The 13,493-nt window shown below is 40.9% G+C and overlaps 1 protein-coding gene across 1 annotated transcript in view; it reads left to right on the top strand.

Moving 5' to 3' along the window:
- Window positions 1-13,493, top strand: part of lsp1a (lymphocyte specific protein 1 a) — a 63,868-nt gene that overhangs the window by 22,700 nt on the left and 27,675 nt on the right. Inside the window, exon 2 of the mRNA XM_059335230.1 lies at window positions 4,339-4,468. Coding sequence (XP_059191213.1) covers window positions 4,410-4,468 — 59 coding nt within the window. The 5' untranslated portion in view covers window positions 4,339-4,409. The remainder of the gene's footprint in view (window positions 1-4,338; window positions 4,469-13,493) is intronic.

The raw sequence follows: 13,493 nt of genomic DNA, 5'->3' as shown, positions 1-13,493 counted from the left end.
AATTTTCCGTATTGCCTGTTTAGTGATTCTACCTCGAACAGTCTTCCTCCCAAAGCGGTAACTACTGAGCTAGGATGACTTAGATCCCCCATAATGCCTCTGGGATGTTCAGATTCGTAAATGTTGCGGCTTGAAACTGCAGTCTAAAAGGGGCTATAGGGTGCCACAGGAATGAGTACTTAAACCCAGAAGTAAGTTAGCATTTTAGTGGCCTGGGGTCTGTCTGTCCTCTCGAACTCAGAGGATTTTGTTTGTGTTTGATGTCTGAAATAAGCTCTGTGGTTGACAAGAGATGATCGTGTTTTGTTGTACAACATAAAATACTTTAGTAAATACCCCCACTTGTGATTTTTTTTTTTTTTTTTTTACCTCTCCTGAAAAAAGGCTGTTGCTAACAAGTGGCCAAATGAGACTTCGGTGGTTGTCGGGGACATTTAACGTCATCACGCCAGACACAGACAGGAACTCTCTACTCGTCCGCCTCATAGCCTCTAATCGTGTTTTTCAGTGCTCTTACAAACTCTTGTAGATTGTAAATTATGTTAATAATCATTTTATTAGGCTAGTTTTGCTAGCTTGTCAACACCGCTGGTTAGCTTGTCAATGAGCGTCTGAAGCTAACAGTAGTGACGTTGAAGAAATGCCAACAAAATCAAAAATCCAAGGCAAAAATCCCACAGGAGAATTCTCAACAGACCCCATGGTGATGTTGACTTTGGGGTTTCCCTACAAAAATACGTCATTTTATTTCCTCTCTATAGTTGATGCTGATTCTTGTCTCATTTGTGGGCTGATAAACTGGAACAGCGATTAAAAAACACTAAATTTAATGAATTTACAAACTACTGTAAATTAGCTGGTAGTTTGGAAAAAAACATGTAATCTGGTTATCGGAGAAATGGATGTCATACGACTTATATATATTGATTATAAACTCCATTCTCTGTTTGAGGGAGAATGTTAAACAGGAAGAAAACTGACTGGAGGGCTTTAAGGTGATTAGTGTATTATGTGGGTGTGTAACTGGAAAAGTTTTTAAACCTTTTTTTAACATTTGTTTTAGAGCGTTTCAGTGTCGAGGTTGTGTTCAGGTCACCCACTGTTTGTTGGAAACCGCAGCTCTGTTTTATGAGCACGAGCATTAAGGGGATGGTGTCCAAAGCCATGAATTCACTTCCCAGAATGCCCTTTTGTTTGACGTGCCACTGAGCAAGACTTTACCGACACTCCAGGGGTGAATGGTGATGAGTGGGGTAACTGTAGCAACGGCGGTGTGTTGAGTGTGAAGGAGGGGTGGGCAGGACAAAGACGCAGAGCTTGTTTGTGTGTGGAGGGCAGAGAGACAGTTTCATGACCTGCGAGGGCTCGGCAAGTTCAGCCGGCTGGAAATCACATGTGTTTAGATTGGAGGATTATTATTATTCCACAGTCAAAAAAAAAAATTTTAAATTGAGGAATTTGTCACATTCCATCCTTTTCCATCTTTAAGAGACACATTTGCATTGCAGAGAAAGAAATGGACAGAAAATATAACCCACAATCTTGACTGGAAGCACCACAGCAGCTCCACCCTCAAGGCATATTTCCAGTATTGTTGTGTAAGTGAACTTTAGAGGTGTTTGTAGATTTACTTCATGCTAAGCTCCTGACTCCAGCCCATACTTAAAGCAGCCAGAGTCAATATTTTTGTCAAACGGTATGCAAACAACAAGTTTTAAAGGGAGTTTCGGCTCATTGTTTATCCGTTCTATTTTTCTAATCGGGTTCACTCACATCACATTAGAATCTTTAAGGGTCTAACGTGTTTTTTCACCACAGAGAATTGATGTGCAGCCCTCACCACAAACCCTATCACTCTGCAGTCCAATATGAAAGTGCATGCAGAGAGAAAAAAGTGGAAATGCACTGCGTCATGTTGGGGAAACCCTAAAATACGGTTCAGTCAAAATCCCGACACACTTTTTAAGGCTGAAAGACATGTTTATGAGGGCAGCCGACCTCTGATGACTTAGATCCCCATCACGCTTCTGGGATGTTCAGATTTGTAAATATTGCGGCTTGAAACTGCAGTCTAAAAGGGGCTATAGGGTGCCACAGGAATGAGTCCTTAAACCCAGAAGTAAGTTAGCATTTTAGTGCAAAGAAACGTAGTGAAATACCTGCTCAGCAGCTACAGCTTATGACGATATAGATTGTCAAACGTCGGGCTACAAAAATGTCTATCTAGCAGCAATAGTTCTTACTGGGGATTTCCACCGGGCGCGTTACAGCAGCAGCACGTCTCCACAGCGTTTTTGCTGCATCTTCTGCCCAGCGTCAATTCACACCGGGCGCGTTACAGCAGCAGCACGTCAGCTTAGCAAGCCGGTCGTATACACGCGAGATAACGAGAACACGCGATAATCCTGACCATACGGGAGACCGCAAGATCCTGTGATAAACTCTAAACTCTATTTATAGTCTATGGATAAACTGTGTGTATAAAGTAAACAACAACAACCAACTTACTTTGCTTCTCTGACGTGAAAGATATGTTGATCTGACCATCTATCCTTATAAAAACAATATGTTATGTCATAAATGATTGTATGATGTTCCACTTCAACAATCAGTCTCTTGTCGTCCGTGTCGCCGATCCTCTGAGACCCTTTGATTGATTGCTGATCTGGTGCCTCGGTCATAACATAATGTTGATGTGAAGTAGTTTTAGGCTGCATGAACTGCGTATTGTGTTTTATTTTGAAAGGGGCGGAAGTGTTTCACGCTGATTCTGAGTCGGACTTCCTGTCTGGTGCGATCTACTCTGTTGTGATTCACGTGATTTGGCAGCGTCTCGCGGAGAAATAGAAGTCCTACCTAATGCTCGCGTAGAGACGCTGACGTGACGCTGCTGTAACGTTACGCAGCGCGCCCGGTGGAAATGCTCTCATTGATTAGAGTGTTACCTATTTGCAACGGCATACGCGACGCTGACGTGATGCTGCAGTATCGCGCCCGGTGGAAATCAGGCTTTACCCGTTGAAATTTGGCATGGAGGCCAAGTGTTTGTGCGGTTGTGTGGGTGTAAATGAACACATGGTTGGAGAATGGTTCCTCAAAAATGAAAACTTGTGGCAACTTTCGACCCATATTTACATTTTAGACTGTCCTACACCACCCTGAAGTGGCCGTAATAGTTAGGAATGACGTTGATGTGGAGTATAAAACATAGAGGTTGCTGAACGTACATTTTAGTTTTTAAACTGTCTTTTATGACGTCTTATCAGGAAGTTTTTTTCCCCTTGAATGGTAAATGGACTGCACTTGTATAGGTTTTTTGTTTTTGCGAGCACTCTCTCTACACTACAGACAACGCTCATTCACCCACACACACTGGTGGTCGAGGCTACCCTAAACAGTGCCGCCGGCCACCATCACCACTGATCTAGTGCCCAAAACGTGATGCACCTAAAGTTCAGTGATGTTTAAATCACATTGTTTACTTTGTTTTCACATGGGACACTGACCCTATACTCCTGGGTGAAAGGTCGACCTGTGTGAGTTCTCTCCTTTATACTTCTCCTCGCCGTCATTCATAAATTCAGCTGCTAGAGGGTTGGGGAAGACGGTCTCAAATGTAAATATGGGTTGTTTTTTGCTGCCTTTACAAATTACCTATGGGGTCGTTTTTGAGGAGAGACCAGTCCGAACATCATGATGTTAATGTCACCATGACGTCTGCAATAAAGAGATATAACAAACACCTGTTGCTAATCTGCTGCTTTGGCAGTCGAAGGGAGATTGAAATGTTGAGTCGGGGACGGTTCAGCAGGATTTTTTTTTTTTTTTTTCGGGGGTCGTGTATCGTCTTTCATTCCCCCTCAGGGAAGACCACATGACCCGGCATAACAGAGAAAGGCAGCAAAGAAAAAAGAGAGAGAGATGTTGGGCCCCGCTGCTCTGAGCTCTTCAATGAAAACCACATGTAGGACAGAGGGAGAGGGGGTGAGGTGTGTGTATGTGACTGAGACTGTGTGTGTGTTTGGGGGGAATAGGAGGGGGGGCTGACTAAAACCCAGCCTCCAAGGGAGGGAGGAGGGAGTCACTCTGAGCACCGCTGACGTTCCCAACAAGCATTGCAGGGGAGAAAACTGTGTGTCACATACAGAAAGAAAGAGAGTGTGTGTGAAACCACCAGAAGAGTCTTTAGCAGCACACACACACACATCATTTCGAGCTCTGGGTTTCGGTGCGGCTGCACGACAGAAAGCTGCCTTCAGTGCCACGGGACAAAACTGAACAGAAGAAGAGAAAGTTGTTTTTAGTGGCCGGTGTGTGATCTCTTTTGTTTTTTACCAGAGGGAGACCAGAAGAAGAAGAAAGGGATTAGAATAAGACAAAGTAATTGAAGAAGAATAAAAGAAGCCAACATGTCCAAAGCTCTGCTGAGGAGAAACTCCAGCAAACAGGGTTTACAAAACCTGATGAGGTATGTGATCGATTTTCTTTTGTTTGTTTCTGTTATTCGCACACAAACAGGCAGCTCAGGTTAATATTTGAACAACACACACACACACACACACACACACACACACACACACACACACACAGACATCTGTCTTAATGGGAACAGTGGGATTAATGGGAGTGTTTTGGGTCACGCAGGATTTGGGGGGATTTGGGGTTTTCGAATCGATTTACCTCCACTCCACTTTAGTTATCAGAACAAAGGAACACTATTAAAAATCAATTTTCAGCTCAGTAATCTTGATTATTTTCAATATGCATTAGAGGCAAAATAATCAGAATCAAGTCGGTGATTGCTATAACGGAGTCGAGCTGGACGCCCCGAGGCTGTTTCACAGAGAGGGGAAGTGGTGTTGGGAGCTGTATCAGAGGTGAAAGGTCACCTGAGTCAGTCTTTTGTTTTCTGGGTGGCAACACGTCCTGTCTTTTTTTTTCATCCTGTGTCAGGTTCCAGTGGTTCGTAACGAAGGAGATAAGAGCTCATCCTGCTGTCATACTCAAACTGTCTAAATGGTCATCGTTTCATAGTCAGAAATTTTTTGAGTTCAGAGCTCATCAGTCCCTTTTATCCTCTCCATGTTTACATTTGAAGAGCTCTCTGTGCTTCCAGCCACACTGTAAAGTTTGTCAAATTTGCTGGAGGTGAAATACCCTAAAATCTTTTTGCAGAGACTTCAGTCTTTTTGTGAGGTGTCAGTTTTCCAGCTCATTTTGGCTCCAAGTCTGACAGGCCGGGCTCATATCACATAACACATAATCACATATAATATAATACAATCCCAGCCTGTTGTTAATACTAACTAGAGGGATGGACTTTAAAGTGCTACTACAAAACGAACTCCTGTCTAGTAGACAGGTTAGTTCGGTTAATTTTTGCCTTGTGTAGACCAAACAACAAAACAGAAACCTGTCAAAATTGTGTTTCGGTCGATTTCAAGCAGACTCTGGCGCAGTTTGCTGTGTGAAAGAACGAACCACAGGAACTCCTGATAAATTTAGCCATTGATTTCAAAAGTTTGCAGTCTCCGTATGATGAAAGAAAAGTCTTCAGTGCCAATCTTTGCTCCTTTTTTAATAAAGAAATATTCTATAGGTCAGATGTAACATGATGCTTTTGTAGGTTTAGGTATAGCTAAACGGCTAGCTAACTCTTTTTAGAACTGCATTGCTCTTGTTGCACCACCTGCCTTTAAGTCCGCCAAGGAGATTAAGTTTTGAGTTTGGTTTGTTCGTCTGATTGATAGCAGGATAACAGGAAAACTACTGGCTTGATTTTAATAAATCTTGGTGGAAGGTTGTAGCATGGTCCGAAGAAGAACACCTTCATATTTGGATCTGAACCAAAGGGGGGAAACTATTAAATTGGGGAATTATTTGTTGAAATGTTGAGTGTGTTTCAGCCCATTTCAAGCAGACATCGATGCGGTTTGTTTGCGGTGTAAAAGCAAAAGAATGAACCACAGGAACTCAGGATTAATTTTAGCATGATTTCAGAAGCTAAAGCAGTTTAAAAAAATGATCTAGGTCTGCAGACATTAGTTCAGATTAATGATTAAAATTTCCCAATCCAGACATTTTAACAGCTTTTGAGGATTTCTTCTTGGTTGTAGTTGGTAGAAAGTCTCACTGAGAAGACTTTCTGTGAAGACTTCCTGTTTGGGTCCACCTCTTTGTTTTTTTTAATATATATCAACGACTTTTAGGTGGATTGTCCTGTAATCATGCATGTTATTCATGTTTCCGAGAGGATGAAACTTTAATAATCCTCTAGTGCAAAGATCTGGAAGGAATTTGTTCTTAAACTTAGGAGCTTCTGTCAAGCTTAAGAAACACTTTGACATAAATGGGAGGATTCAGATGATACAATATCAACCAGAATATGACCCAATCAGCAGTTGTTTGTTTGGTTACAGACGTGTTTTGGATGGTGTCCCAGGTCTCTTACTTGGAAATTGATTCATGAGCGTATGGTTTTGGGTCGGTTTTTCTTCCAGTCAACACTTACTCATGAGAAGTTTTAGTTGAGGCGATTCATCAGATGATTGACAAGTGCGTGACTGCAAAACCAGAAATCTGTCCCTGTCACTGTATCTAGTGACTTTCTGCTTCTCTATAGAAAGCTGATGCATGGATTTGTCATGAAGCCTTGGAGCTATCGAGCCTCGTCAGAGTGTCTCTGTAGATGTTGTAATCAGCGAGCTCGGTGTAAACCTCTGAGTCACGGTGAGAACAGACGTCGGACTGCGTGTTTATTAAGAAAACAGCTGGAGGGGGCGGCGTCCTGCTGTGATTCAGTCTACTCAGCAGATGGCATCAGACTGGAGGGGCCGCAGTGACATCACTCCAAAAACACGTGGCATGTTAGCTCAACTGTTTCACGTCCATCATCCACATCAGAAAAAAAGTTTCAGAATCCAAAATACTTTTTGATCCCTTAGAGGAAATTGTTTGTTACAGTTGCTGCTGTATACGACTAGAAATAGAATAATAAAATAAAGGTAACTATTTAATGTCTTCTCAACTTTTTCAGGCCTATATAGTGTTTTTTCCCTTGGGCAAAAGGGAGAGACACTAATTTTCTGCGTCCAAAACAATGCCTGAAAGTAATGCTGTACTTATGCATGATTTCAGGTATTTGCACTCTGAGTATTACCATTTTCTGTTGCTTTAAACGTTTACTCCAATACATTAACATGCATACAACAGGAGCAAGATTAAAAAGCTGCTGATGAAGTGATGAACCTGTTAGGATCAGGTTAATGCTAAAAGTTTATCTTGCCAAGACACTACCTCATTGAAGGGCTGGGCAACATGGAAAAACTAAAATATCTGACATGTTTTTATTTAATAGCTTTTATCAGTATTGTAACAAAATTGCATGGTTGACTATTGGTCACAAAATATGTACACAATGAGATTATAAAAAAATAGTAATCTGTAAAGTTGATGGAGTGGGTAAAGGGAAATAATAAAGGCTGCTAATTACATCATTTTACTGTAATTCAGCCTTTAAAACTAGAAAAAGTTCACGCTTGCACCATAGTGAGATATGAGGACATCCAAAATCTAAGACGATATCTAGCCTCATATCACTGTAATGATGTAATATTGAAATATTGCCCAGCACTACCTCACTGTCACGGTATATCACACTGATAGTGGTGTTTTCAGTGAGGAGGTATCAGCATCTTTACTCTATCACAGGATCCAAAACCTGTTATCAGACTGTGTGCCGCTCATGGCAGCGGGGCCAGGCAGGCTGTTTTTAATCAGCTCCCTCTGGGTGATGTCATGCAGGAGGCAAACCTGCTTCAAAACAGACTGAAAACTGACTGCTGCGACCTCTGACCCCTGAACCCCCCACACACGGGTGGGTGTCGTCAGTGTTTATGATACGGGGGAGATAAGAGGCAGAGGAATGTTTTTGGGGTGGGCAGAGGTGGAGTTAGCTGCTGAGTGATGGGGGCGCTGAACTCTCCCTCCCTCCGCAGGTTGTCTGCATTAAAAAAGGATGGAGGGAAAGTAAACACAGCAGGGTTTCCTGTTTCCAGGAGTCATATCTGTGTGAGCAGATCAACCTCAGTATGATGTCAATACAGACAGCAGGAACTCCTCTCTGGTAGATACTGTACATCTTGATGAATTGATGCATGCACCCATAATACAGATATCCAGACTCTTAATAGATATTAGGAACTTGCACCCTTTTACTTATAGAGTATTTTCAGTGTGATATTGGTAGTTTTACTTCAGTAAATGATCTGAATACTTCTACTCGGCCTCAGAGCTTTAAATTTAACAATCAGTTGACAGACTTTTCTTCAAGCCAGATTGTGTTTTCTTTGTTTTGTTTCAGCACCAAGTATGTATTCGTATTGTGGCAGATGCAACATAAGAAGTGAATAAAGCTAAATCTCCGCTTAGCATGCTAATCGCGAATAACAGGATCGCACATTACAGTCAGACAACTACAACATCTGCAACTCCATAAAACACTTACTTTTCATAAGGTACCACACCATCCAGCACATACACATTGAACATTGATATTCTCTGGGAACTATTACAATATTATTGGAAAATCAAACCTTTAAAACTCCTAAAGATAGGTCAGCTAAATAGACTTCCAGATGAGATGAGTCAGGGTGTAAATCCAGAGTGAATTACTGACCAGGTGTAGGCCTGTAGCTCCCCTAAAAGGTGTCTGATCAGAAACAGTGCAATGCCACAACACGTCCTACGTAAATAATATTTTGAAAAATTAATTCAAAAAATCTTAAATCGAGGATGCACACCTTCGTGCCATGAGCAAGACAAACGAAATCTGAGGTCAGTCTGACTAACAGTCAGAGATACAGACACACACACACACACACACACACACACACACAGACACCTCTTGCTTTTATAGATAGATACATAGATACTGCTCAGTCAATCAGCCATTCAGTTAATTATCTCAGGCTGAAGATCTTTCCTCATTTCTTGTCTTCTGGCTTATTTTCTGGGAAAGTGTCGTCTTGTGTTGTTGTTGACGTGTGAGAGTGACTCAGTGCACCCCACCGCCATGACTTGTCTCAACACGACAGTGACCTCATCTCACAAATGTCTTCCCACCATCCTCATCCGTTCTGGGAAGCCTGGCGGGGCTTTTCAGGCTGTTATTATTGTGTCATTCATCCCAATGATGACAGCATGCGTGCTTACAAAAGGCAGCTAATACTTTTAACCTTCTCCTCCTGACAGTGAATCCCTCTTCCCCCCCTCGTTCCGCTGAAACGTCACCGGACAATAAAGCTGAAGTCCGAGCAAGTGCAGACAGAGAGAGAGCAACAATGTGTGGTTTAGGTGGCATGTTGGCAGGTGCTGCAGCTTTTATCTGGATTGTGTGTCATGTTTCAGGTGGTTGCTTCTAATGTTGGTGGTCACAGAACTGAATTATTGAAGTCTTTGTGGCCACAAATCTCCTAGCAACCAGCTGTGTCTCCAGAACACCAAAATACTCTTATTTAATACTAAATTAAACCATTGAGCATTTTCTCAGTTAGACAAGAAAATGGATATCATTTTGTGTGTGTTTCGCATCATTGTTCAGCCTTCTTTTTCCTCTTTGTGCTCTTGGTTAGATGTCTACTTTCATTTCTTCTGCATCTTTTTCTTCGTTCCCTTGTTTAGTTGTCTTCTTGCATTTGTTCAGGTCCTCTTCTTCCTTTTTGAGCCCTTAGTCTTCTCCTTCATGCCCTTGTTCAAGCTTCTTCTTCTTCCTCTTATACTTCATGTCCTTGTTCGGCCATTTTCTTTGTCTTCTTATGCATATTCTTTTTCTTTGTTCCCTTATTCAGTTGTTGTCTTCTTGCATTTGTTCAGGCTTTTTTGTCTTCTTCGGACCCTTTTTGAGCCTTTTGTTTCCGCTTTTTTTTTCATAATCTTTGGTCTTTTTCTTTTTCTGCTTTAGTCATCTTCATCTTTGGGCCTTTGTTCAGCTCTCTTCTTTGTCTTCTCTGTGTTCTTTGTTGTCTTCTTCCTTCTTGTGCTTCTTCATCTTTGTGCATTTGTTTCTTCTTCTTAAAGGTCAAAATATGATGTCCAATCACACAAGATTTATTTAGCTACAGTAAAACCTACAAAAAAGGACAGTCTGTGGCCTAGAGGTTAGGAATTGGGCTTGTAACCGGAGGTTCACCGGTTTGAATCCCAAGGACTGAAGTGATATTGAGCAAGGCACCGAAGCATGGTGCACAGGTTGAATTTCCCTATTGTGGAACTAATAAGGAATCTTACATTTACATTTAGTAATTTTCGCAGACACTTTTAGCCAAAGCGACTTACAGGAAAAAAGGAGAATCTTAAAATAAGTTGAATGCCATTAAACACACTTTTCAGGAAAAGACAAAATTGTCTAAAGATTTTTTTAAGTTTCTTCAGGAACCACATCTTTGTCTTTAGATTAAATCTTTTTATTTAACTTAATTCCCTTCTCTGGTCTCACTCTTCCCTCATGTTGACTTGCTCAGCTCAGGTGACAAATTGAACCTTCCTCCCAATCACACTGATCTCCAAGGCTCAAGGGCACTTAGTCAGTCTTCTAGTCTGAGGAAGCGTCGATGGAGGCAGCGTGCTCAGTCTTGCCTCTGGAGTCAGTTTACACAGAGACAACAGCAGAAACCTGTTCGACTCCCGCTGAGGAAGTGAAAGTGTTCTCTGTGTGTTTGCTGTCTGGAGAAGCCACGTTTACCCCGATAGAGTCCAGACCAGCTCAAAGGGTTTGTGATGATTAGACACTGAATGAGAATAAATCTTTGATAAAACAAGGATCATTAAAGGAAGAGGTGGAGGAGGTAAAGCTGCCGGTATTCTCGGTACTTCAAAATTACTCTGAATGGGGGGAGTAATCGTTATTTAGTCTGAATTATACTAAATAATGATTAAATAATAATTAGATGTTTGAGCCAGGGCAGAGTGTGACAGAATACCACAGCGCTGATTACAGGAAAGAGACGTAACGAGAGTTTCGCTCAAACAGTCTGCTGGGGCGAAGTCCAGCAGCTTTCAACACCAAAACTGCAGAAAAAACAGCAAACAGAGCCGGTTTCTGTCTCACACAGGAACAGAAAATATGATATAATACAATAGAAATATGTATTAACTATAATTTGTTTACATTTTTATGCGACATTCTTTTGGAAGGTTTACTAGTTTCCCTCAAAACAGAAGTTCTAAATGTAAATGTAACTAGTACATCTAATTGTTTTTTACTTAGTACAATTTTATTATAGTTACTTTAAACATACAAATTCCATTACAATATATGTAACATACTTAAAGGTCCAAATTATTAGCAGCAAAATCTAAGTTTCAGTGTAATAAAGTATATTTATTGACATACTCTACTTGAGTAAAATTTGGACAAAAAATGTCACTTTCTGATACTTTATATAGTTCTCTTCCACTACATCTCAGAGGGAAATATGGTACTTCTTTAATGCACTACATTTATTTGACACATGATGATATAAGATTTTGTACTATCCTACAGGCTTGAAAACTTTAATTTAAAACTGTTTTAACCTGGTGGCAAGTTGCATAGAATGAGTCAAATTCTACTTTCAGCAATGTCAACTCTATAGTGTCATTCAACACAGGGGACAAAAGCTTAAAGTCTGTAAGAAAATACAATTAGCTTCAAGAAAATTAACATTTGCATTTTGGAATATAAAACTGTAAATGTAACAAACGGATTAGCCTATTCTGCCCATATATGATGACACAAAGACAAGTGTAATATAAATATACTATATCAGCCAAAATGTCAATATCAGTATATATGTGTATATATCTGTAATTGCTTCAACCTCAAAGGTCCAGTATCACTTGGGCTCTGACTTCTTCCACCACTGCACAAATTTAAGATCTGTGCGGTCAGGATTTATAACTTTTAAAAAAGCACCAGTTTCTGCCACCCTACGCGAACTGACGCGTGTTCGCTGCCTATCTGCTGCTTCCAGCCTTTATCAGAGAGTTTCTGACCCACATCCAGCTGTTTGCTGGCCTGTCCACCCTCATCTCTTTGCTCATTTCCTTTCTGCTCGTCCCTCCGTCTGCCCACAGGAAGGACAGGGAGACAAATGGAGGTGGAGGAGGAAGTGATGCTGTCAGTCTTATCAGTAACAGACCTCTGGATCACCACCATCCTATCAATTAATTTAATTATTTTTGGATCATGCCAGTAGTTTGAATATTTTTCCAGAGGTTAGAAAGTTAAGAAAGAAGCTGTCACTGAAAGAGGTGATAATTCATTAGGAGTCCTTGGCCCTCATTTATCAAAGGAGCGTAGATCTGATTGTATTTTTCGTCTTATTTCAGGGTTCACGTGTGATTTATTCTCACAGCGTAAGAATGATTGGCTGTTGATAAATGTGGGGGATCGAAACAAGCGTAATTTGAATACCACGCCCTAATATATATATAATATATACCTGATTCAGAAGGCTCGCCTCCGGAGTTCACGACACCAAAGGGTGCAATACGGCCAAAAAGAGGATCCCCCCCCCCGAAAGTCAGTTTTATAAGCAAAGTGCACCGTTACAAATAACAACAGTAGCGATATAGACATATTACAGAAATACACAGCAACGGAGGTTTATGAAATAAAAGTACTTATAGTTATAAACTCAAACAAGTTTGGTGAATCTTTGACATTTGGAGCACAGACTTAAAGTTTTCACAGCTTTTTGGTTTAAGGAAGTAAACAATGTTTTAAAGTAAGTTTTAATTCCAAAAGAAGAGGAATTTCTCAGAGTCAGAAAGTGAAACGCTGACGTCCAACAGCTGCAACACAACAAACTGGCTTTATTTGGCAACATAAAAAGTGAAAAGGAAGGAAATCAGTGGTGCTGTCAGCAGAGTAGCAGTGGAGCATTAAACTACCGGTGAGGTTGGAATATTTCATTTATACATCCTGATATATAAAGCCTAACAGCCTATATACTATCTAAATATTGTTATTATTATGATGGAGGGATATTATTCTCTTATTTACATTTAGTAATAATTCTGTCCCATTCAGAGGAGTGTGTGGCAGCGCTGATTGGAAATGTTTCTACTGGGGCAGAACCGCTGGTGAAGGAGACACTGACGCTCCGGTGTCCACCAGGATAACTGTAAACATTGTATATCCTCGGCCAGTATTCTGGTTAAAGAATTTCACGGTCTCACTGTGAATTTATTTTAAATTTTTCACGCTGACTCATATTTGCGTACACAAGCTGAGAGCAGATGTGAGATCTGATCTTACCCTCCGCTCACGTCCAAATTGATAAATGCCGAGCCTTGCGCCGAAATGATCGTACGGCCACTTTACACTCACTTTCTGTCGTACGCTTGTTTGATAAATGAGGGCCATTGTGAATTAGTGTCACCTGATGAACGTACGTCCAATATTCATTCAATTTTACTCTTTTTACTTGTTTTTAGTCTCCAACAAACTC

Source organism: Centropristis striata, chromosome 6 (assembly GCF_030273125.1).
Source record: "Centropristis striata isolate RG_2023a ecotype Rhode Island chromosome 6, C.striata_1.0, whole genome shotgun sequence".
In the NCBI taxonomy this organism is placed as follows: domain Eukaryota; kingdom Metazoa; phylum Chordata; class Actinopteri; order Perciformes; family Serranidae; genus Centropristis; species Centropristis striata.
Note: the sequence above shows the minus strand (reverse complement) of the source record. Positions and strands in the feature narration are given on the sequence as shown.